This window comes from Erithacus rubecula (assembly GCF_903797595.1).
Source record: "Erithacus rubecula genome assembly, chromosome: 3".
NCBI classification, from domain to species: domain Eukaryota; kingdom Metazoa; phylum Chordata; class Aves; order Passeriformes; family Muscicapidae; genus Erithacus; species Erithacus rubecula.
In genome coordinates this window covers 9,449,494-9,476,449 of record NC_136689.1, presented here as the reverse complement: position 1 = coordinate 9,476,449, position 26,956 = coordinate 9,449,494, and the positions used below count along the sequence as shown (strand labels likewise).

Sequence of the window (26,956 nt, the reverse complement as noted above, 5' to 3'; positions counted from 1 at the left end):
AAAGGCTGCATACCGTAGGCCTTTCAAAATAAAAACAAAACAAACTTTGTATCTATACTGTAAGCCATCTGATTATCAGGATATACACAAGGCTAGAAAGAATTCATGCACAGTGACCAGGAAATCAATCTGTTAGTTCTAACTTCTGGTTGCATACATTTCCTCCTGCATTCCTGGAATGCTACCTGACACTTTCACCACATTTTATTTCTTTAAAATATCCCATGTATTTATAAGATTAAAAGAACCCAACACCCATCATTCTTATCCGTATACACTCCCACCACCAGGCCAATTTAAAAATCATCAAGAATATTAATGATTGTTAATTAATGCACTCTTTTAGATACATAAACCTTCTCCGGGCATCTGAAAAAGATCCTTCTAACATCATTTACTGCACAGGGAGTTGCCCCACCAAAAGCAAAGCAACAACCTGCATATTATCAAAGGTGAGGCTGTCACTTTATCAATAAAACTCACAGTCCTTATTTGTGTATAGAAGCTGACACATTTTCCCAGGGCCATGCAGAGCGGAGGAAGGATCTCTGCCACAGGGACAGGGCAGGGTCACGGTGCTGGCACACGGTGCTGGCACACGGTGCTGGCACACAGCGGGAATCAATCCTCTGCCCTGCCCAGTCCAGCGGCTCGGCAGCAGCAGCAGCAGCTGGCACCCACAGGGAGAGGAGCTGAGGAACTCGGACCCAAAGGAGCCCATCCTTGCCCAGCTGCCTGCTGCAGTCCTGGATCTATGCTCAGCAGGGCAGCAAGTGAATTTGGGGGACTGTGCTATAGCCAAAGAGCTATGCTCTGTTAGGCAGAGCGGGATCTTGCAATCATACGGGTCACACGTGGTCATTTGTTCTTTATATTCAAATCTGTCAAACATTATATCATAAAGGTCACTTTGCACTGACACAAATAGCTGAGATTCACTCAGCAACATAAGTGAAGCAACCATTTCAAAAATACATATAATTCGTGACAGGCACATAAGCTTACTTTTCTTTGTCATTTGTCTTAAGTAGGTTGTCTTAAAGCAAATACATACATATATTCTGGAAGTACAGAAAAATAACATGGGATAGAAAATGTCAGGCTATCCAGAACATTTGACAATTTAAATACAGATAAACCCAACAGAAAGGAATGAATCATCATGTCGTAGCCTTTACTGTAAAATAAAATACATAGTTGTTGTCAAGGAAAGAATAATTTTAGTGCACAAAGAAAATGTCCATTATAATGCAAATGTACATGGAAAAGAAATGCTTACTCATTAGTAATGGAGATTTACTTAGCTGTAATTGAAATAGGGAATCTGTATGTTGGAGAATGTGACATCCTGCTGTACAATTAGCATACCATTAAGTGGGAGATGTGAAGCACATAAGTGACAGTAAAATTAACAATAACTTAGAGGTCACAATTGTAACTATTAGGTCACTTCCATACCACAGCAAGCCCATAATTATTGTAAAAAAAAGATGTTAAAACAAGTAATAAATTTTCATTTTCATATAAATTATATGTAGGCATAGCACATGAAAACAGTATAACCTTTTTTCTTAGACTTTGTCTAAAAGGACCACTTTGCCTTTTTATAATGCACATTCCATTAACATAGCTCATTTCTTACCTGTTAATCTGTTTTCTCCAAGTCCCTTAATGGTAGCCCAGATACTCGGTATTAAGTCACTCTACTATCAGGTGGAGAGAGGAAAAGGGAGGGGGAAAAAAAGCAAAACTCTATTCATGAAACTCCCCCTTACAGGGATTTTCTGGTTTCACGCTGTTGAACTAGATTTCCCAAACAATCCAAATTATGGATATCCTTTGGACCCAACCAGTAAGCTAAAAAAAGAAAGGGTCACATAGATGGGAAAAACAGTTGTAAGTCAGTTACCCCTTTGGCATGATCATGTTTATTTAAGAATAGTATACAAACAGTTCTGTTGTCCTAAATTCAATATGAAGCAAATGAAGGAAATAATTTCTCATGGAGTTCATGGTTCCCAGCATTTCCTGTGTGGTACTTGTCCCACAGCACTCTTTGCAGTTTTTTTTTCCCCCCAGGTGTGCTGTTTTAAGTGCTTCTCCAGCATTTCTTTTACATGTGTACTGCTGTGGTGTTCTTCTCTCTCTCCTCTACCCTCATGCACACACAGCTCCTTCCAGATCACCAGATTTTCATTCAGATCCTCCTGTGCACAAACTCATTGTCAGCCCTGCATGATGTCTATGCTTTAACAGTCCCTAGAGCTCCAGCTGCCCAGTGGATAAGAAACTTAGAGCAGTTTTTCTAGTCTAAAGCAAGAGTATTACCAGATATACAGATTTCACCCATCATGTATTGTAACACTGTTGGTCTGTCACAGTGGTAGAATCTAGAATGGCAACAAGGTCCATGCCAGCAGAAAGAAGTAATTTTAAAAATATAAATTGTTTACGAATAGTAGTAGTTGCATGCTATGTTTGTTTCTAGACGTTTTCAAATCACCAGACCAAGACTTCAGTGTAATCTTTCCATTACTATTTCACAACCCTTTAAAGAATGTCAATAAATTAGTTCCTACTATTTCTCAGATTCCCATTTCTTTGACATGTAATGAGATAGGCCATGCCCAATTTAAAGATATAATTTCTGAAGCAAATGTTCTGGATTCTGATATTTTAGGATTTGGGAACAGCCATAAGGAACACTTCCATCTCTTCTCACCTCTATCAGTTTTAACATCAGAGTTCTTTATATTTTCCCTCTGTCACCTAAGAGAGAAGCTTTGAAAATCTTGGGGTTTGATGTCAAGGTTTCTTTGCTGTCCTTCAGTAACTCTTCACTGGAACCCAGCAAAGTTGACTACCAGTCCATATCAAGTAGAAAAATTCACTGAAATAAATGCCCCACGAGAATGATGCACTTTTTTTTACATCTTTGATTTTCCTTAAGTTTTGCAACATGCATCCATCACTGTCTACTGTTGGGAAGTAATTCCTACCTTCTCTACTTAATCTTTCATATTTCAAACTTTCTGCTGTAAACTAAAAGCCTTTATTATATAAGAAGTGGTGGTACTGCATTCTAGCATGGATGTATCTACTATTTCATTACTCCTCTCTGGTATCCAGGTCCTTTCCTTAAAAGGACTCAGTATGCTGCAGGAACCTATGCCCCACTCACATTAAACAAAGCAGCATCTATTTCTGTCTAAACACATTTTCCATTCTTAATAAATCAGTTCCTTTCTGTCTTTTTCAGGCAGCATCTGCTCCATCAAAGCTTTCTCAGTTAGATATGAGCTTTACTAAAGGTAATTGCTAAAACCTTGCAGTACATCTTTATGACTCATAAATACCAGGAACCACGGTGGGGGTGCACTACCTATGAGACTTCAGTCCTCCAGTACAAAACCTGGAGAAATGTTTCTTACTTCTACATTTGCTGCAAATAGCTACTGCCCACTTCATTTTTCTGTTTTGTACTTCTCTCAAGGTATAAATACTGGAATACTGGAAAAGGCAACCTGAAACAGGCTTGGACAGGAGCAGTTGTTAATAGCCCTGATAAACTGCAGAAATGCTAAACCAGCATTTAGCTCAGCTTTGAAATGCCTCCCTTTGCCCATCCAGCCACTGCCTTTGTGATTTTGTTCAACTCCCAAGTAACTGCTCTGTAGTAAGAGGAGTTCTACAAAGCGTGGCTGATTATCTGTAGAGCTGCACAGATGGGAGCCTTCCTCCTTTTTTTTTTTTTTTTGTTTTTTCCTCAGAGAGTGCAAGTGGATGTGGCACGTGCACATTGGCCTCTGATTTAAACAGGCTCTATCATTGGGTACAGCAGCCAGTAAGAAATCTCCAGCTTATCAGGGGTCTCTGGCAGATGTACCTGTTTCCACTCAGACACCAGTAATACCTGGGTTGAACAAACATTATGTGTCATGGAACATCATTGCCAGCCTCTGTTCAAATGCAGAGGGGACACTGTGTTTGTTTTCCACCAGAGGCTTTAGGCTGCTGTCAGGGCAGTCTCCCTGCTGCCCTTTGGGTCAGCCTTCTCTTCGTGCCACGTTCCTGGCTCCATCTATTCCTTAGTAAGTGTGAATCCTCCTGTAAACATCCCTTCAGTAGCCTACAGGATCTGCTTTCATCTTTTCATCAGAACAGTGATGAAAAGGTTAGGCTTCAAACCAAGGAAGGTGTGATTAATTCCTTGATGGCTCAGAGGACTTATTCCATATTTGCAGCAGGTAAATGGTGAGTTAGCTGTTTAATAAAGTATTTCCCTTTCATCATTGCTGTAAAGGATCCATATTTGATCAGGACGATTGCTTTCCAATGATAAAAGTTTCTTAGATCATCACATGTTTTACATTTAGTGCTAGAGCAATGCTTTGGGGTAAATTCAGCACCAAAATAAGCCTGTTTTCTCCCCTGCAGTTTTCCTGTATCCATGTGTTTACTAGACATATTTCTTCCTGTTTTGCATCTATGTTTCTCCTACTGCTTTTGCTCATCCAAAGGTCTCAGCAAATAAACAAGCATCCATCTCTCTTTCAAAGCCAAAAAGACTTCAGCAGCTAGAATCCCTTTGTGTATTTTTTTCACTTTATCTTTTTCTTCTTTTTCTAGAAAACTACCACAGCAGGTAGCAGCAATGTGTGCTTTTACAGACAGGATAATCTATCCATTCAGATCAGTTGCCTTTATAGATTCTTTCCTTCGCTGACCTGGGCTTTACCTTTAAAATAGATTCCCATAAATTGACTCTGTAGGACACTTTGTAGGTATTCATAATTCATATTTTATCACAAAGAAATCCAAAGTAATTATGAATTCTTATGTCCTCACAACTACTGAGGCATCTTGCTTTATTCAAGTACATTTATTTATTTGTTAAATATGACTAAGGTTTTAGCAACTCAGTAATTAATTGGAGTTTCTTGTTTTACATGATTTTTAAATTTTCTTATTTTAGAAACTCCTTTTATTGTAAAAAGAACCAACAAAACCCATCAGTCAGGGAAGAGACCAAAATCTCCTTTCCCATAGTGCATGTATTTATAGGCTTGTAACAATACATTTCCATTTTTTCACTGGTAACTTCTTCCTCTTCTGATGCACTGAAGCAGGAAGACTCAGCTTCTGCAGAGAATTCCACATCCTCTCAGAACCTTTATGGCTTTCTTTCAGTGAATTTAATCTGCAAGCCTGAATTTCCTAGCAGAAACCATGCAGGTCTTCTCTGGATTCCTGCCAGGACAGGTAGATTTTTATTCACCTTCCTACTCTGCAGCTGTGTTCTGGACAATTTCAGGTGATAGGCCCCAAAGTAAAGATTAGGCTCTAGCTCCCCATGCTAAAGAAATGAGTTTTTTTCAGGAAATGTAGTAGCATGTCAGCAGCCAAACTGACTGCTTAAACCCCTGTCATACTTATCTGCTCAGCCTATGAGCTGTGCTCCTGAATTAATGAATAAATCTGAATTTCCTTCCCAAGAAGATCATGTTTGGGTAGTAGCAGTGTACATTATTTAAGGTGAGACAATACAAGTCTTCTCCTTCAGGATAACAGAAATAGAAAATAATTTCAAGTGAAAATGTTTTTTTCTTTCTTCACTTTCCAAGCAAATTCAAGGTTAACAGAAACTTTCAACTCATCTCCTCAGGAACTGATTCACTCTGCTATTAATATCACAATTTTTGACTTAGTTTGAGCCAAGAGGAGGTTTGTAGGCTATTTTCATTAGGGAGATAAATCAGTGATGAAGTATTTATCAGGTGCAATGCCTTTTATATCCACACCATGGTTTTGTTCCCCTAGAAAGAAGGTGAATCCAGACCAGAAATAAACCATCTCTTTGCTTGTACTTCCAAGTCTTCTTTCAAGACCTGTGCACAAAAATGGTCTCCTTCCTTTTTCTTGCTTAAAATATATTGCTTCTCTGGTATTATTTTGTAGTATTTCTTTAGGTTGATGTTTCAGCACACACAGAAACATTTTATCTGAACAAACAGCAGAACCTCTTACACAGGCTCCTTAAATCTCTTTTCCTTGTGTCCTGTGCTGTAGGTGTGGCTGATATTGTTTCAGCTGTCAGTTGATAGAAAGGCATGGGAATTGCATTTATTGTGAATGAAGCATGAATATTAATAAGCTCATCAGCTTCAATGAAGTTTCATTCAGTGGCCAGCATGACACAATAATAAAATATGCAAATAATTTACCAGAGATACAGAGCATTTTGAACCCACAAAGTTAATAAAAACAACACTTCTAGGTCAGGGTGGGCAGAAAAGGGGTAGAAAAAACCATATTTTTAAAACAAACTCAAGACAGACTGATCTATGTCATTATTCTATTAGCATAATTTAAATCCCATGATGGAACCTTTCTACAGACTAGTTTGTCTAGTTTACTTCAAACTCAAAGGTACAAACTTATTCTTAGAAACACCCTTTCAATCAGAAAAGAACGTTTTGTGAAATCTGTGAACAACATTATCAGTACCTCAACTCCAGAACAGAGAGTGAAAGCCTCAAAGAAGAATACAGCATTACATCAACTGAATTTTTAGAAGTCAAGTTGGCAAAGCTGAGAGAGTCAAGTGAAGATGCTGACAAGGTTGTTTTACCAGTTTAAAAGGAGTAGCATCTCTCTGCAGTCAGATGGAGTCTACTAGTGTCACCTTCAGTAATGTGAAGATCCTGCAAACATTGTGAACTCCCTTTCCAGAGAACAAAAAATAAGACTGAGCAGAGGAGAGGGAAGAAATACCCCTGAACAGATGGGAAGAGAAGAACAAGACTGGAAAAGGAATGCAGAGAATTGCTCACTATTCTTAACCCACCTAGAGGCAGGGAGAACCTGGAATGGCTGTGAGGCCATTCCCATCAGCTGCATGTTAACAGCCTTAATGCAAACACAGAAAGGGAGCTTGGCTTTAATGCAGAAAGAATTTCTCATCCATGAGTTGGGAATTCAGAATTCCAATTTGTTTTTCTAAGACAAAATAGTCTATCCTTTGATTTGATGATTTGAATATATTTGCTTTTCTGAACTTTCACAAATCCTCTTATTTTTATTTTATTAATAAGCAGAATCACATCTGCAGTTTTTGATAATAATTTGGAACAAAAGTAATTGCATTTAGCACATGAAGATCGATTTCATGGCAGTCTTTTGGAAAGTCAAGCTCCAAGTGATGGGACCTTAAAGGGTGGAAAGACAGACAGAAAAGAGTCAAAGAGTTTTAGAAGCTCATATTCCTTGAGAGCTCTTGTGTGAGCAGACTGGTATGTGACCTGACCTCAAAGCCTCCTCAAACTCTCCCTGATGTGGGGTAATAAGGGATGGAAGCCAGTTTGAATTTTTTCTCTCATGGGATCAATCATTAACTCTTTGCATCAGTGAATCACCAACTGTAAAGAATGCTGACCCTTTCACAATAATTAGGGTTTCTATCTGGAACAGTCCAGCCTGGAAAATTCTCAATTTGTTCAATATGTGAAAAATATTAACTAATATGGCTTGGGCTATGTTTGGCTTTGGATCAGTGAATTCACACAGGACTTTACATTAAAGGCAATATGGATGGATAAGGCAAACAGAGAATTTTTTTGTAACACTGAAGGAGATTTTTCTTCATTTGGTGTGACATGTTCTTCCTCTTTGTGCTCTCCAGTTGTAAGAGCTCTCATGATGAAGGCACTGGCTGTCACTATTGCTGTTTCATATTATCCTTCTGCCCCTAACTGAAAAGAATGGGATGCACATTAAAACCATTCCTCAGCCCAGTTATTTAGAAGCCCCCAGCTTGCTAGCAGGAACTGGTAGCTATTCAGGCTGGTTTTGGATTGAGGTTTGGTTTTGTCTGTTGTTGTTTGGGGTTTTTTTAATATTTTAAAATATATTTTGTGTACAGAAAATGTTCAAACCCTCACAGTAACAGTTCTTAAGCTTTTTACAATTATCTTCACATTTATGGAGACTCAAGATGACACAGACAGTTCAAAAAACAGCTTCTGGCTACCAATACTGACCTAGCATGGAAAAATCAATATAATTACAAAAGCAATTAAGCATGGCAAGCAAGGAATCAAGCCTTTGCTCAATCTAAAGTAATTTAGATTAACACAAACATAACAGCCAAAAATACTCCTTTCTCATAGACTGATCCTAGTAAAATTGAACCTGCAACACATCAAATCACAAAACTGGGTGTGCACCTAAGGTCACCTGGGTTAACAAAATCACCTTCAAGACTCACAGTGCTGACAGTGGGTTACAACAAATGTTAAAATGATGGGAATACAGAGTGGAGAGATGGATTATTTAGGCAGCCTTGTGACTTGAAAGTATCTGGAGTCACTTTGAGCAAGCACCAGTACTTTCTCAATTATAATACCACAAAAATCCCCAGTAATGAATTAGAACATTGAGAATACGTGTGCATGTTGGGGAAAAGCACGTTTCTAGCTCTAATGTTTTCTGAAAGCAGGAAAAAGCAAGGAAACTTCCCCTCCAAACAGCTCTCCACTAAACTAAAACATCTTTAGAGGGAAGAATTGGAAAGGCAATAATTTAGATACAGAGAGGACCAAATATACAGGAGAATGACTTTAACTGACCCCCAAAGTCAGACTTAACTAGCTAGAAGAAATGCTGGCTCTTTCTATAGGAAATCATTTAAATTATCAGAAAAAACAAATCTGTGAAATAATAATTTCTTGAAAATATAATCACCATTTATGCATTCTTCAGTGAAGAAATAGCTCACAGTGCCTTAAGTAAGTGTGAAGCTTCACATCTCATTAGAGAATTTGGCCACTATGAACCATTTTTAAACCACAGCAGTGCTGTGGGATATGTTGCAATCAGATGCAAACAATGAAACTGTATTATGAACACATCTCCATTTTAGAAGAGCACAATATTGTCTGGCTTTATGAACACAGGAATATTGAAATTATACATTCATAAAGCCTCTCTCTGGGTCAGAGCAGTTTTATGACTTTAATCATGAGGAGAAGAATTAGCACATTAAATGCCCAAAATAGCTCAGTGCACACTGTCTGTAGAAAAATGTAAATGAGTAAGACAAACTAACTCTAAAAACTGCATCTAACCCCCCCATAAAGCCATAGGACATTGGTACTTAAATTCAATTTCTTTCCTTCAGGTTAGACACAGTATTATGTTACACAGATAAAAGTATATAAAAATCATGGCAGAACAGAAAATAGCAATTAATAGGAAAGAAGATTAATTCTTTTTTTCTTGAAAAAGAAAATTCTTTTTTCTTTTCTATTTTATCAACTACATTCAAAACATAGTTAACAACACTGATTTGCAAATTTTTTTTCTAAACCCAAAGAGCAAGGAGATCTTTTTTATCCTGATAATAAATAGCATGTCCAAATTCCAGAAGTTCTGTGAGAAATAGAAATAAGGCATTTAGAAAAAAAGTAAAAAGTAAACTTCCATTACCAGATTTCAGGACTGACATTTCCCTTGCAAGGTAAGAAGCTGAAGAGATTTTGTTTAATTGTATAACAATGCATCAACAAACAGAAAAATGCAAAAATCCTAACTAAAATCCTGAATCAAAATGGAAAATAAATTATTCTCACATTTATTTTGTGCAAATGTGTTAATCATCTGCAAGATAAGGAAGACTGTAAGATGAGAACACATTTTGAAAATGTGCAAAACATCTGGAGACATGGCAAATGAGCAAACAAAATGAATACCTGCACAAGCCCTGGAGATATAATATTTGCAGCAAAGTTCTTGTTTAGGTAGCAAACCTTAAATATCAATTGGAATACAGTACATTTTGCTACCGACTCCATATTTTAAATTTAGTAACTTATATAAAAATATTTCTCCCACATGTATCTGACAGAATAATTTTATACTCTTAAATCTGATAAATCTTGCTTTCCACAGTTTTTCTGAACATTAATTTTCATGAGCCATCCCTTTTGGAAGAGACTCCTGATGCCCTCAAACAATTCTGTCTTTGCACCTCAGCTTGTCTTTTGCATATTACTAAATATACAGGTTTAGGTTTTCAGGTTTTTCTAATTTTTTTTTTTTTTTTTTTTTTACCACAGCATCAACATACTGCTAGAACAATGAGAGCAAAGTAGTATAATTTTTCTGAAGGCTAAGAGCAGCCCTATCAGAGATCATGTCCTTACTGTATAGACCTATCATGATGTCAACCTATTGGAGAGGGCAGATGTTTGGAAACCCCTCAGCAAGCACCACAGATTATCAAATTAAACTTTTCCAAATAGAGCTGTGGTTTCATAATCTCTATACTTTCAATTATTGTCATTATTTAGCCATCAGTCTGTAATCACCACCCCAACCAGTACTTTCTGGTCATGTGGCATCCTCTACTCAGGCACCTCTTACTGTAACAGACAAAGGTGCTCTGCAGTTTTGTGGCCAAGGCCAGTAATCTTTTTACTTACTAAAATTCTGATCCAAAAATTCAAAAGTGTAAAAAACCACCAAGTAAATACTCAAATAAAAAGTGGGGGGAGGGATGATAAGAATGTGTCCCTTTGCTATCTCCTTGGAGCAGCCCATGTTTGCTGAGCCCTGTGGTGCCAGGAAAGAAGCTAAAATCCAAAAGCATTCCTGTACTGGTGTCAGTGGGTGAAGAGTTGGTACTTAAGTCTTCTCTTTTCCATTTTGAGCTTTCCAAGTTTCCAGTAGGGTCAGTCAAACCAAATTTGACAATTAGGTCAAGGGTCTGTAAGTGCTGAAGTTTGAGCCTGCAATCCCTATTTCAACATTAATAACCCTGCTTTGAACAGTTTCATCTCCTCCAAGAGCACCTCCAAAAAGAATTCTGTGTATTTGTCCTCACTGAAATGTAACTTGAGCTCAAGGTTCAACAGTCATTAGTACCAGATTTGAGCAGTGCTGAACTACAAAGAACTACAAACTGCCTCTTGATCAAGTGCAGACAAAACATCTGTAAAACCATCCTGTGTGTCCAAAGGAGAGAACATACCAAACTTCATGGGTCTGCACCCCCTGTCCGAGAATGGAAAATACTTGATCTGATGTTGAGTGATGACAATGACACTTTGTTACTCATTAAAACTTTCTGAATAAAAGAACAAAGAGAATGACTTTATACCAAGTCAATGTGTTTTGCTTCATCTGTCTGCAGCATTTTGATTCAGTATTAGGATCAAAAAGTTTGGGTACTATTGAAACATGGCCTGGATCAGAATTTTTGCATAAAACTGTTATGAGGCTGTTAAGTCAAGTGTGGTGCTCTGAACCACTGAGACAGCCACCACACAGCCCAAAGTATCAGTGCTCAGCAGTCACACTGAAAATGCAGTCAATGCTTCTAACTAAAGGGTTATTCATAATCTGACTTGAACAGCACCTTTGGTCAAGTCAAAGACAACGGTTTTTGCTCAGATATAAAATCAATTGTGTAATTCTAATGACTCACTGGGAATTTACAGGATGGTTATCTTTCAAGTTTTGTTAAACAAATGTTGCTAATAATTAGCAGGAACATTATTTGAATGACTATACTAGAAAGGGCTATTGTGAGACATTTTGATATTTTTTCTTTTTTTCTTTCTCCTAGCAATAGAGGAAACAAACATATAAAATACTTGAGATAATCACAGATCTCAGGCTTTACATCTTGTTGAGCCTAAACAATTAACATCACTTCTAAACCAATAAAATTGATGTAAGAAATACCTAGAAGAGCTAAGCTGGAGTTTTGAAATGTTTCCTCCAAGGGAGAATAGTAACATACCCTTTAAAGGTTCCCTTGAGGGTTTCTAATGAAATTAGAATGAAAATCTTAACAGTGACATAATGTACATTAAATACAATGTATTGAAATGAAGGTATTTAAATTCATGTGATATAATTTTGATGATAATGTTTTCTGTTATGGATATTGCTTGTTTCCACAAAACCAAAAACAATAGATTGTTTCACTTTCAGGATCTTATTGTAAACTGCAATATTGCAATGAGCATTTTGGTGGTTTTTTTTGGTTTTTCTGGGTTTCCTCAAAATTTAATGTATTAGCTATGCCACTATGAGACAATGCTGACCCTTTTATCAGTATTTATTGCAATTTATATTCCAAAGCAATAGTTCCTAGTTCAGGTATTTTAAAGCTTTGGAAAACTCTATTTAGTTAGGAAAATATTGTGTTGTAAATAGAGAGATTGGGCTTCTGAACACGGCAAAGCAACTGTGCAAGCTTTCTCCTGGTCTATGTGACTATCCTCACTCTGTGAGTATGTTCCCACTCAGCTATGGAGAGATATCCAAAACATGCTTTTTTTCCACTTCACATAACTTTCAACCTATTTAAATGGATTTTAATATTTATGTTACACATCCAGTGGAACAGTATCTGGATCCCTGTAGCTGATTTGCTAAGAAAATCCTTTCTAAACTGAATGCCCTGGTGTTCATGAATATCAATAAAACACCTATTTTCATTTGCATTTGCATATAATTTTATAATTTCATGTTGCAATTCTGAAAGGGTGTTCTTCAGATTCAGATTCAAGCAAGATTAAAAAGTTTGTGACATCGTTTTTTTTTCCTTTAAAATACACCATCTTTAGGATTTGAGAATGTCTGAGGATTTCAAGTAATACCAATAATATTTGCTGTCCTGCTGTACAACTGTAGGAGAGAATACTACATAAAAGTGAGACATAACTGAGAAAAGGACTTTGTCAGTTTTTCATAGCAGAAAACAGAATTGAAGAGGAAAGAGCTTCTATGGAATAGAAATGGTTAAAAAATTTAAGAGTGCATTATTTCTCTGTTCACAAGCACCAACACAGAATCTATAAATAGCTTTAAATATAAATTAAACCAAGTTTCATGCTAAGATATCAGAAATCGTGATTTATTTTCTCAAGGACTTTATACTCACAATCTCATCTCCTGGCAACCAATATCCTTCTTGTTCAATACCAGCTTTTGACCCTTTACACCCCACTGTCAGGGTTTCCACAATGAGACCATCCTTGACTGCTAAACTCAGCTGACGTGTGGTTTCTTTTGGATGCATACCATGGACTCGAGACATATACCTGCACACAAAGCACAGAAGTCTTTTAGTGTTAGTTCTGTATTATAAAATGTGTCACTAAAATACACTCATTTGCAAATGAGTTACAATAATACACAGTCTAAGTTTCAAATTGTTTTTAAACAGTCAAAAATTATATAACTTTACTTCAAATCAGTTTTTTCCCTCTTGCAGCTGTCCTGCACACATTTAGACAAGTAGTAGCACAGTAAACTTCTACCAAAAAAATCCCAAAATGAACACATACTTTGGTGGTTTCTGCCACATCCATTTGTCCTTTTAATTACTTTAAACTTGCATTTCTTTAACACTTCCTACAGCATACACACTATAGAACATACTAATGAATCTTTCTGATGCTTGTGTGTACACCACAGTTACAAAAAATGCAAAATTTATACATCACATATGAAAACCCAACAACTCAAGTTAGTGTGATAAGTGGTTTTTCTCTTTTTCTTGAGTTAACCACAATGATCACACTGTGACAAACTGCCTTGGTGAGAAAAAAAAAACCATATGTAGCCTTAACTGTGTATATATATGAGATTCAGCTCTGTAATGTTGACCTTTATCCACTATAATTTGCTTCTAGGCCAACACCAAACATTAACTTGGAGTAAACAACATAAAATTATCTTCTCTCAAATAAAGATGACCTCTCTGCCTTGAATCATTACAATTCAGGGATTTTTAACACAATTCTGAGAACACAACTAGGAGTTGCTGCACATGGAGAGCTGCAATCACATGCAATCAGCAGTCCAAGTGAATTGACTTGGAACCAATTAAGCTGTGGACAATATTTTCCTAGTTATGGATCTCTTAAAGGTACAGAGCTAACTGAATTTCTCTCCATTTTTGTTTCTCCAGGTACTCTGTTTACCAATTCCCAAGAGGGAAATCTGTAATTTGCCTGCTTTAAGACAAAGCTGTCAGTTATAGTATCCTTGCCTTCCTGCCTCATAATGAATTCCAGCCATCACTATTCCTTGGTGACTGTCATCACAAATACCTTCACAAAAAATGTAATTATGATCACGAGCAAACTCAAGAAAGATTTATTTTAAAGCAGTAGCATTGCATTAAAAAAAAAGAGAAAAAAACCCAGTTCATATTTTTTTAATAACATGGCTGACAGGAATTTTTAATGCCTTAGAAGTTACAAACTTAGAATAAGGAGTGAAGACCATCTCAGTGGTCAATCCTTCAATCAAGCCCTCTTTGAAGATATTTGCCTTTCAAACTTCTTACTGTTTTGTATGAATAAAGGTCATTTTCTTTCCTGCTTTCTCTCTCCAGCTTTTGCTGGAACTGGTTTATACTAATCTGATATTTTGTTTTGCTCTTAACTGTAGATAAAACTGTGTAGGAGATTTCTGAGTGGAAGTATATATTTGTATAGAAAATTATACAATAATCAGAGCAGCACAGGACATTAATAAATTTCTGCTTGCTATCAGAAGCATTTACATAAATACAGCATGTTTTCAGAATCTTGGGGTTTATTTTTTTTTAGGATAAAAACTCTTACAGGTAGATTCTGCCATCTTCTACCATATTTTACAATGTCTACCATGACATGGTCCAGTTCTAATTGGTGTGTGCATGCTAGCACAATGTAAAAGGTAAGCAACTGAAATAATATTCTGTGCAAGTCTATGTTCCAAGCTAATATATATGAATCTTCTGGTGGTTTGCACATAGAGTCAAGGGCCAAAATCAAAAGACAAGGCACTTCAGGTCAGGATCACATTGGCTGGATGTCCATCTGCCCACCTGATCCCTCCCTACTTCTACAGAAAACAAAGCTCAACATGAGCACCTGTTCAAGAGAGATTATTAACAAATAAGTTTTCAAAGTTATCCAAATTCCAAGGTCTGAACCAGGCAGAGACTCAAGTCTATTTACTTCACCTTCAAACAGAGTGCAAGTGAACACTACTGGCCTACAGAAGTGTAAAGTGTTGAAGCTTTAAAGCCACATGAAAACAGCTCATTTGCTTATATAATCATGTTACATGTATTTCATGTGTGTGCACATGTGCACATATTTATGCAAATACAACTTGCTTTTTAAAGTGCAAATTATCTTTCTCAGCATTTGCTAATGCTACTCTCTTTTTTTCACAAAATTTCCATTTTTAACTCAGTAGTAACAACCTCCCTGGCAGAGCTATAGTATTCATGTGTCTGTAATAAATTCAAGTCCTTAATAGGTCTCAAAATACAGAGAATAGGCTAACTATCATTCTTCCCATTTTGCAGACAGAAAATAAATGAGACTCTAAGCATGGAAGTGATTTCCCTACACTTACATGGTGGGCTGCTATAGGTCTGAGAACAGAAATCAGGTATTAACCCAGTGCCATAACCCCCAGGGTATCCTGCTGAAGAATCCATGTATTTTGCACTGCATCATCCCTAGCGGCAGAAACACAGCCCAAACAAATTGTTAAATGTAAGCTACAGGTTTCATGGTTTCTCACTCATATCTCTGAACAGAACAGATATATAATACAAACCAAAAAGCCTTAAACCAACTCTAATCAGCTAAGAGGTTTAATCTGCCTATTTCCACTGTGGCAGGTTGTGCACAAGTGAGAAGGAGCACAAGGCTCAGAATCACCCATTTCTCAAATCCAATCTGTGGTCTCAACCAGAGTGAAAGTACTGCTACCAACTAAACAATCTCCCCATCTTCTCCAGCTGTAAATCAGAAGTAGCAAATTTCCAGTGGCTTTTTCAAGAGTACTTTAGTCAATGTTCAGACTGTACCACTAGGGAGCCAAAAGGTCTGTGTTTTCTATTTTTAAAACAAAATGTATCAGCTTTCATAGAAAAGAACACACATGTAAAAAGAATAATTTTACGTCAAAGAGTAGAACTTATATTGGAAAAGAGCACCCTCCCCCAAATTTTTATTTTATTAAAACCTGTGAGGTGTACAGGACTAGATATTCACAAAGACTAGTAAACAACACTGTAGGGTTTGGATGAAAATTTCTTTCTTTTCAGCCAGAAGGAGAGCAGGTAAGCAAATATATGACTAAGGCACAGTACTCAAATCAGAAAAGATAGCTGAAGTTCTTTAATAATGAAATGTGAAAAACTGTCACAATGTGAACAATGCTGAAAACACAGAGTAAATTAAAATCCAGCTCAGAGACAGAAAGTATGATGTTTGGAGTCTCAGCTACTACGTCAGCCTCATTACTAGATCAGGGAAAAACAATATTGAAATGCCTTTGTGCAGAAGTGACACCACTAATCCACGGAGTGCAAGTCTTTTCCTGGCACTGCATGAACTGCAGCATCTGGCACCAGCAAGTTAAAAAACAAGTATGGGAGATGAAGCAATCCCTGACTGCTGTTTTCAACAAAAGCTGAGTAGCCTTACCTTGGAGACAGGGAGTTGAAGGAATACTGGTTTGTTACACTCTTGCCCAGTCCTCCATATCAACAGATTTGTGAGAGCAATACAACCCAGCCACAAGAAGTAAAAGCAAAATACACTCAAATGAGTCAGAATAAGGCACAGAGACAAAGTAAAATCCTCTAAATCAGCAAACCAGCCCTAACCAGATAGGGAGCTGAAGAAACCATTTCAAAATACAATTTAACTGAGTTAATCCCTACTATATAAAATGAGGGTCTGTCTGATGAAAAGTGGAGGTTAGACCTGATAATCTGCATGTTAAATTCAAAATCTCACCAAATGAGGTTGCTTGCCTGCAGAATACTGAAGCAACTGAACTGCTGCTGAAAATTAGTGTGTTTAATAGGTCAGTATTTTCTCCATTTATGAACTGGCAGTGCAGACCTCCTTGACATTAGCACAGAAGAATCTAGCAAATCACAGTTTTTGTAATCAACTTCTAAGGGCCTAGTAATGCATGTTTTCAATTATTGCAACACCACTTTGAAAGCAAAGGATAAGAATCTTTATTAGCATAGAGTTTGTTCATTACCACCCTTAAACAAACCTTACTGCCATAGCATCAAATGTGCATTTAAATGTGGTGACCTTCAGAAACAAGACACTACCAACAGAATCAGGTAGATGCACATGAGCATATACCTAATATATGTGTGCATCTGTCTGATGGCAAAAGAAAACCTTTAGAGGAGACTCACAGAGGATAATCATTAATAGATTTGCAGATTGTATATGGATGTGATGCTCATCTGTATTTAGTCACAAAATACCAATCAGAGAAAAGTGAAACAGCAATTTCAAATCTCTTCAGGACTGCAGATGAACAGTAGTCAGGTGTAAATAACAATAAAATATCATCATATTCTTCAGTTTGTATTATTACATTATTAGTGTTACCCATCCTGAAACCTTGACCTCCTTTCAGACACCACAGGAACAGCCCAAGGGGTCAGCACATGTGCAGGGGGGCCTCCAGCAGGTCTCAGAGGGGCCACACAGCCACCTGCTGCACACCCCACCTGAGCCACACTGAATGCTGGGGAGAAAAGATATGCAGGGAAACCTGGTATTGGCTTTTCCAGACTCTCTTGGCCTGACAGCAACATCTCCTCTAACTCATGCCCTACCAATTGTCAATTGGATCTTGCCACTTCCCTTTGCCAAACAAACTGGACCACAGGAGTACCTAATGCACATCTAAATCACCTACCTGCCCAATATACAGGACATTGCAGCAACACCAAAGTCTGTCAGCATATCACCAATTCAGTCCTAAAACTTAAAAAAAACTTTTCTCAGTTAGCCAGTGTCCATAATGTCTTTCTATAAAAACCTACATCTAACATAAATGCTTCATAACACACCTTAAAACTAAAGAAGGAAGTTTGGTTTGATCTTAGGGGTGTGTAGGAAGCAGACTCTAAAGCTGGGATCACCATGGGAGCAAAATACACACAGAGGTAGCCAGCACTTGCAGGGGATCAGATGATGAACTTTTCACCTACAGCTGTCACACAGCTCACAACTCCTGCCTGGTGCTCTGCAAGACACAGCACGAAGATAAACCCTGTCCCAGAGAGTCAAATCTACATGGCTTCAAAACAGAGCATGTAAAAATAACCAACTCTACTCCTAAAGAGTCCTCTTGAAGGCATCTGTGGTCTACTGAGAGGCAGAAAATGGTTTAGATCAGCACTGATGCACTGTGGCTCAAGTAAGAGAGAAGGAAGGAAGGAAGGAAGGAGGGAAGGAGGGAAGGAGGGAAGGAGGGAAGGAGGGAAGGAGGGAAGGAGGGAAGGAGGAGGGCACGAGGAGGAAGGAAGGAAGGAAGGAAGGAAGGAAGGAAGGAATGAAGGAAGGAAGGAAGGAAGGAAGGAAGGACGGAAGTGAAGGAAGGAAGGAGGAAGGAACGGAAGGAAGGACCCAGGATAGGAAGGAAGGAAGGAAGGAACGGAAGGAAGGAAGAGGAAGTTAGGAGGAGGAAGGAAGGAAGGAAGGAAGGAAGGAGGAAGGAGAGGAAGGAAGGAAGGAAGGAAGGAGGAAGGAAGGAAGGAAGGAAGGAAGGAAGGAAGGAAGGAAGGAAGGAAGGAAGGAGGAAGGAAGGAGGAAGGAAGGAGGAAGGAAGGAAGGAAAGGAAGGAAGGAAGGAGAAGGAGGAAGGAGGAAGGAAGGAAGGGAGGAGGAAGAGGAAGGAAGGAAGGGGAAGGAAGGAAAGGAAGGAAGGAAGGAGGAAGGAAGGGGAAGGAGGGGAGGAAGGAAGGAAGGAAGGAAGGAAGGAAGGAAGGAAGGAAGGAAGGAAGGAAGGAAGGAAGGAAGGAGGAAGGAAGGAAGGAAGGAAAGGAAGGAAGGAAGGAAGGAAAGGAAGGAAGGAAGGAAGGAGGAAGGAAGGAAGGAAGGAAGGAAGGAAGGAAAGGAAGGAAGGAAGGAAGGAAGGAAGGAAGGAGGGAGGAAGGAAGGAAGGAGGAAGGAAGGAAGGAAGGAAGGAAGGAAGGAAGGAAGGAAGGAGGAAGGAAAGGAGGAAGGAAGGAAGGAAGGAAGGAAGGAAGGAAGGAAGGAAGGAAGGAAGGAAGGAGGAAGGAAGGAAGGAAAAGGAGGAAGGAAGGAAGGAAGGAAGGAAGGAAGGAAGGAAGGAAGGAAGGAAGGAAGGAGGAGGAAGGAAGGAAGGAAGGAAGGAAGGAAGGAAGGAGGAAGGAAGGAGGAAGGAGGAAGGAAAGGAAGGAAGGAAGGAAGGAAGGAAGGAAGGAAGGAAGGAGGAAGGAAGGAAGGAAGAAGGAAGGAAGGAAGGAAGGAAGGAAGGAAGGAAGGAAGGAAGGAAGGAAGGAAGGAAGGAGGAAGGAAGGAAGGAAGGAAGGAAGGAAGGAAGGAAGGAAGGAAGGAAGGAAGGAAGGAAGGAAGGAAGGAAGGAAGGAAGGAAGGAAGGAAGGAAGGAAGGAAGGAAGGAAGGAAGGAAGGAAGGAAGGAAGGAAGGAAGGAAGGAAGGAAGGAAGGAAGGAAGGAAGGGTTATTTAAGGTAGGAAGGTGACACAGGTATTTTGAAAAAATCTCCGTTTTTCTGAACTCATAAGGAATTGCATTTTCAATCACTTGAACTCAATCAAAAGAAAATAATTGAAAAAATGTTACAGCAAGCATATCTGTACAAGACTGAAATAAAATACATATCTCAAATAGCTGCAAAAATACAGCAGTGTGGCAAGTGCAGGTAGATGTTAATTTTCACAGCAAACTCTGTAATCTTGGTCTGATCATTTATCTCTCTCTGTGCTGGATGCCTCCAGCCTCCCCAGTGCAAAGGGAAGTAGCAGCCTGCTGCTGCCAGCAGACTATCTGCTGAGCAACTCATCCAGGGATGAGCTGAGAACTGATAAATTTGAGGTCTGATAAACTGAGATCTGATAAAATGGAGATCTGAGAAAATACAGCAGATCCCATTAAACTCAACTGAAAGTCTGACATTAATTTTAAATGTTACCTGCAGGTACATAAAAATGTCCTAGATTCAGGGACAGACCTTAAGGAATAATACATAAAATAGAAGGAAAACAGCCAAAAATCTGTTCTGAGTTTTATATTGTCTTCCTACCTCTAGTGAGAAATCATGCCTTTTGCCTCAGTTTCAGGGCATGACAGCTATTTTATAGAAAGCCCACATATTTCTTTTAAGAGTATTTAAAAAATAATTTGCAAAGAATAAGGCCAGTTGGTCATACTGAAAGAAAAAGTTAAAGAGATGGCTGTGATTAATTATTTTTTGTTTTTAAGAAATGCAGCTCTATGATATAAGAACTTGAAATACACAGGCTCAAATCTCAGGAATCCATCAGCTCTCCTTGTGGAAACTCAGATGAAGACCTGTGCTCACAGCTGTATCTCAAGGTCTCAGCTCTGAAGCTCAGGTTGCTTCCACCATGTAGCACCCTGGTACCAATCAACTCCCACAAAACACAACAGACACAATAGACTAAACATTGTGGGTATTTGACACAGATATTCCCTGCTTGCCAGAAACTGAGAGCTGGTCTGAGATCTGAAGACAGCTCAGACACACAGAGAAACTGGAGCTGGCTACAGAGGGATGTAGCAGCTCACTTTTGTCTTCTAGGATACTTTTTGATGTGCTTACACTTTCTGAAGTTTCAATTATGGATTATATTCACTAAGATAAACACAACCAAGGCACAATGTTCTTGTGTATTTATGCTCCACAATGAGATGCAGTTATATCAACAGACTGCATTTGATTTCCACTGCAATCCTCATACCAACCACAAATGCACAGACCATGCAGGCTGCCAGTGCTGCTGCCTCTGCAATAAAATACTTCTTACATGATCTACATTTTATGCAGTCCAAAATTCCAAGAATTACAGAGAAAACATGCATTTACTTTTCCTTCTGACATCAGTATCTGCAACATTCATTTTGAAGACATATATACTATAAAAGCAGGAAATGTTTTTAAAATTTGTTTCATCTGTCCTTTGTAGTCCAGAATGTCAGAATTTACATGAATGTGGAAACTAAATTTGTGCAGTGTTTCTATGAAACAAAAAGAATGCATAAACTTGACAGTGCAACAGTGAAATCCAGCAGTTCAGCTAAATTCAGATCTGCCTGATGTTTGTGCTGCTGTAGCTAAAAGGAAGCTTAGGAGTGATCTTGTTTGTGCATGGTTAAGATATCCCAGGCACCATGCATGCACCAATAATGGTAATCACCTGGGTCATTTCTGTAAAAGAACAGTAATGTTAACCCATGTAATTCCCTGCTTCAGTAATTTAAATTCCCATTCATATAACTTCACTCTACACTTTACATTGTGTAACCCACCAGCATGATCATGAAAAGCAAGTAATTTAGGTACCAAACCCTTCAACCAGTATCCAGAAAAATCTCCCCATCACCTTCTTATGGAGAAACTTAGCTAAGAGAGGGCTCTACACCCATTTTTCCAGCCTAAAAGCTCACTGCTGGTAAAGCACACGTGTGCCCTGGTCACACTGGGCAAACAAGCACTAATCATTCAGGGCCTGCATGCACAGGTACAAATGCTCATGTATCTGCAGGGCCACTGTTCCACCCAGCTCTTTCTTTGGATGTACTGAGAGACAAGTCTTACATGACTCCGAATGTAGCATCCCAGCTAATACCTTGCAAATTAAATATTTAGTCAGCTCATATTGAGCATCTCGATTCAAAACATGTTAAAAAAATGAAGAGTTGAATGTTTTCATGATTCAGTTTTTTCAAGCTTTCTATCTAATTTAATTTCCATTCTTATCTGGGTGAAAACCTTTCTCTTTCTGTTTTTGGGGTTGGTTTTTTGCGTGTGCTTTTTTTTTTATTATTTTTTGTTAGATTACTTTTAGTCTAGCTGAGTTTCAGAATCATCACTCTGTCACACAATTGTTCACCTTATTACCATCTAGGGAACAGCACAATGGCTGGAAAAGCCATCAGGGCAGGGCTGCTGCTCTTGGTGATGATATTGTTTATATGAATGGGAATATGAAACCACAGCCTAAAATAGATGGCATGAGTAGTGCTTTGGAGATCATTCTCTCTCCACTGATTACAGAGAAAGCTTTGATGAGCACTTCAGGTCAGATAACAAGCTGTTAAATGACCATGTTCCACTCATTTTTATCTCTTACTTCTAATAGAAAGTCACATTTATTTACAGGAAAGAAACCAAACATAAGCTAAGAGTTCCACTTTCAAATATTACGAAGATGTTATGATTTGAGCAAAAAACATAATTGTTGTGACATAAAAATTGGTGTGCTTTTAATAATTAGAAATAAAGTCAGCCTTTTTCTGTATTTTTCTGTGTAAGGTTACACAATTTCAAGATGAATATTAATAGAAGAATTGAGTACATGAAAACGGGGACAGTGATTTTTAAATCAGTTCCATCCCTTTCCTTCTCAATATTCCTACTAGAGCTCATAGTTTGCATGTATTGTATTAAACATTGAATATTACAGCTGTTATAATAACACTCAATAAGGAGAGTTTAAATGAGTATGCACTTATTAACAAACATCAAACAAGGAGTATGGCTGTGGCTAATAACAATGGGTTTGTGCTGTTAGTGTGAATCATTTTATTTACCATACTCATGTTCAGCCCAGAGATGACTTCACCTACTGAATCAATGAAGAACATTGACCTCTGAGACAGAAAAAGAAAAATGCCACACTAGCAATACCATGTAAGAGCTTTCCTAAGAGAAGAATTACTAGATAAGGAAAATTGATCAAGCAAAATTCATCAGAACATCTGAGCACCTATTTATTTTTTGAAGAATGAATTGTAGGAACAAGATGTGCCTGCAGTAATATCTCTGATCAAAGCAAATACACAAAAAACTCCACCTTAAGCTCTAGTCCTTAACAAAATAGCCATTTATGCTAAACCCTTACAGGTATAATGGTTGCACAGCCAGCTACAGCATCTTTTCCCTTCCCAGTATTCTGCATAAAGCAAGAAAAAAGGCAGTGAGGCTGGAGCAATCTGTCAGTCCCCTGGTGAAGAGTTTTCCACACCAGGCACTGAATCAGTCTTTGACAGCCAGCACTGGAAAGCAGACACAGCAATTCAGGAAGCAATGGGGACAATGTCTCAGTATCAAAATGAAGGAAAAATCATCCCTAAGAAATGACAAATAACACTGTTTAATACATGTGGACTTCTTTTTATGTATTCATTTAACCAGTTTAATTAATGTGATTAAATAGAATTGTTATACAAATTGAAGAAAGAAGCTGTATCAATAAAGGAGCTCAATGGGAAAAAGAGTAATTATTAATATATAAATTCAAGATAATACTTCAACCAAATCTACTAATTTAGCAGTTTTAATTTCACTACTACTCAGAGCAAATGCAAATAGGTTCTTTATAGCCTTTTTACAAGAAAAGTTTATATTTTTTCCTGAAATCCCTGTTCCCATTCTCTTTAGTCAATTATGTCTAAAGGCAGCATTTAAAATTGACCATTAATACGAGCAATATTAAAACTAAATTATGTCCAAACAAAAAAAATTAAAAATCTTAAACAAAATTGAGATTAAACAGCTTATAAATAGATAGGTAAAATTTTTATGGTGAATGTATCTATCTACAGGGAACACAGGTAAAATTTAATGAACATTTGCCATTATGAACACTCCTTGCAATTAAATCACAATCTTTCATTCCTTCTTAAGACTTCTATAAAAAGAGTCTAGCTCAGTTTCTCACTTTTCTTTCAACTTTTTTTTAACCTTGGAATTACAAATTGTTATTAGCTTGGTGAGTATTACCTCATGGGTCAGTATCAGTAAAAATTTACAAGCAAAACTGTATCAGTTTTGATGCAATAGCAGGTGAGAACCCCTGGATATTCCTGCACATATGCAGCTCTCAGTGAGCTTTTGAACACAAATTTTTGTGTTTTATAAAGCAAATGTGAATCTATCATTTAACCCTACTGTGAAGCCATCAGTATAAAAAATTAATGTGTCAAACAAGTCAAGCATTTTGCTGTCCAGCATAGTTCTCTGCAATGTATTGCTATGCTTGTAACTGCTATTTATGCACCTACAATACAATTTTTATGTATGACTAAAGTAGTACTTGTACTGAAAATTGGTCAAAAAATTGCTGAAAAAGCAGAGTTTTGTTTTCTACAGTATGATCTCTGACTAAGGATTTACAAGACATAAAATTCCAAAGTCAGTTTATTCTCTTGATTTAACCTAAAAATAGTGTTTTGAAAACAGAAAAACTCCACACTGGTTTGGAGCTTCAATAAGTAGCTGAAGTTTATCATGAGAAAGAGAGAAGGAATGTAAAAGAAATTGCAAAGGAGATTGACATAGTGGACTCAGACAGAAAAAAGTGCCTTGTCTTTTCCTGTGACAGAAAACACATGAGGAGGTATTGAAAACTAAGAGTCTTCTACCCTGCCACTAGCCAATGATGTATTCTGTAATGCATATTATCTACAATTCTGCCAACCCAATACAAACTGAAGTCAGTTTTCTCACAGGTGAACACTGAATAGACAGGCTGCCTCTGGAAGCAGCTATGTGGACTGCTGAGGAAGTATCATTTTTATTGTTGGACCTTGTACTCCACATTTCTGCTTACCCCTACATAACTAGGAGTTGCTAGTACACTGCACAGCACAATAAAAAATATTCAGTGTACTAGCCAGGGTTTCAATAACACTGCTTGCTTTAAATAGTCACATTTAAAACATACATGAAAATGATGTAGAGATATGGAAAAGGAGACAGTAACTCTGGTGGGAAGTGAACTCGAGTGATCACTGCATTCTCCTGCATAACAGGAGGATGTTCTACTTCAAACAGTTGCTTTCAGATAAGCCTGCTCTCCAGCAGGCTTAAAAGAGAGATATTTTAAGGAAATGGCTTGACAAAGGTTGAGAAACCAATAAAGCAAAAAAATCCCATTTCTAAGCTTGCATTTCAACCAAAGAAATACTAGGTGGTACAATACTTCTGTTCATACAAAGTTTAACAGGATTATCTAGTTATAAACCCAGAGTCATCTGCTTTCTAATCTTTCCTATGGCATACTATTTTTGTTTATGTATCACTATTTAGTTGCAACATGGAGAATACTAGGAAGACTTAAATTTTCATCAAGAGTACTATGAATAGATATTTTTTGTATTAAGGATCTAAGTTTCAAATAACCAATTCTGTAAGAATCTTGTTCTTCCATTTTTTTTGCCTTTTGATTACATATTCTTATTTCTATACTTGTCTGATTATTCTCTATCCATTCAAATTGCTCATGTTGTTATTTATACTCTGTTGTATTTATTCTGTACCTCAGAATGAATTGATAATTCTCAACTTTAATCACTGCTTCTATAAATTGTTTTCTGTTAAAGTAGACAGCCTAGAAAGGGAACAGCAAATGAACTAAGGCAACAAAACCAGATATATGAACATCCACTCTTCTCAGACACTGACCAGAGAAATTCCAAATACTGATATTTGGAGAAGAAACCCCCCTCCTAGGTCCAAACGTCAAACTGAGAGGGTCACATACTTAATCTACAGCTGTTACCAACTCCATCTCAACTGCGGGACCAGAAAAATCTCATTATTTTACAGTAATCTTTCATAGTGAGTAATTCCTTCCTGGCATGCTATCCCATCAATGCTGATTAATGTCTGTCTGCACAGAGCTAACAGAGTCTACTCTATACTGGCTTGGGATCTGCTCATTTCTGTTTGATGTTCTGACTTAGCTGCACCTACATTAAATTACTATATACAGGAATGAGTCCACAGAACAAATACAGGAAAAAAAGCTATGATCATTTAAGGACCTGGTACTGGACCATCCTATCTGAAAGTCAGTTAAAAAAGAAGATTAAAGTCTTTGTATCTATTAATGAAAAACAATATTTTCTTGTATCGCCAATGGGGTCAAACAGCTTTGTGACTGATGAAATGGATGGTTTCAGTATAATTTCATTTGAAAATAATATGAAGTGTCCAATAATAGCATATATCCTAGTTAATGGTCTATCCACCAGCTTCATACCCCCAAAGCTGTGAGACCTCTACCCCATGTCCTACAGCATTCTTGGTTTTATTCCCAAACTAACTTATTCTCAGGCTCCATTCTGGAGAAAGACAAGTTCATCCTCCAGGGAAAAGACAAAGCATGGCCCAGGGGCTGGTTTCTTGTGTCAGAGAACCATGAGCCATGCCAAGACTGGCTCCCCCTGCCAAGGGCACCCAGCCCTGTAGCAGCAGGCTGGGTGTCCTCAGATGCCTGCACACCGTGCCCTGCCCCAACCATCCTGTCTCTGTCTCCAGGCTGCAAGAATAGCTGTGCTGTGGGCTGTGTTATTTTTGGCACTTAGAACTGAGGAACCACACACGCATATAAAACAAACAAAGAATATGTCAGGGCCAAAGAAACACTCTGTGAGCCAAAGGCAAGGAGGTGTAGCCCCAACATAGAGAGTGCCAGGGCATTCCCTGTCATGGGACATGAAGATGGCATAGACACAGCCTATGTAAGGGACTGAGAGAGAAGCTAATCAACTTAATTCATCATGAAATTCAACAAAGAGAGAGAAAAAAAAAATCATGAGGAAGGATGTGCAGAAAAAAGGATTATGTTTTGGTTCTTTACATTAGTCTTCATGGAATAGTTTAGAAACTAGATAATTATCTGTTTACAATGGAAAAAATCTTGAAAGCTGCCAATAATTGTTCTAAAATACCAGATTTGCCAACTGGGTATGTTAATAAAATTAACTTAATAGCTAATGAGCTATGAACTAATAATAAAGATTATGAAATGTTCATTCATATATTGCTGCTGAGGAAACCAAATATTTTGTGAGAAAAGGGGCATATATTTAATTAAT

General features: G+C 37.8%; 1 protein-coding gene across 7 annotated transcripts in view; it reads right to left on the bottom strand.

Annotated features, from left to right (window-relative positions):
- The window catches only part of ZMYND11 (zinc finger MYND-type containing 11), a 104,653-nt gene that overhangs the window by 29,641 nt on the left and 48,056 nt on the right, over nt 1–26,956 (bottom strand). For 4 of the 7 annotated variants that reach the window (XM_079301755.1, XM_079301758.1, XM_079301756.1 and 1 more), the window contains exons 3-4: nt 12,953–13,112; nt 1–20 (exon numbers count right to left, since the gene is read on the bottom strand). The exon at nt 1–20 is cut by the window's left edge and continues 25 nt beyond it. In XM_079301755.1, the coding sequence (XP_079157881.1) occupies nt 1–20; nt 12,953–13,112 (180 nt within the window). The remainder of the gene's footprint in view (nt 21–12,952; nt 13,113–26,956) is intronic. The other 3 variants (XM_079301759.1, XM_079301761.1, XM_079301760.1) reach the window with 1 other exon arrangement.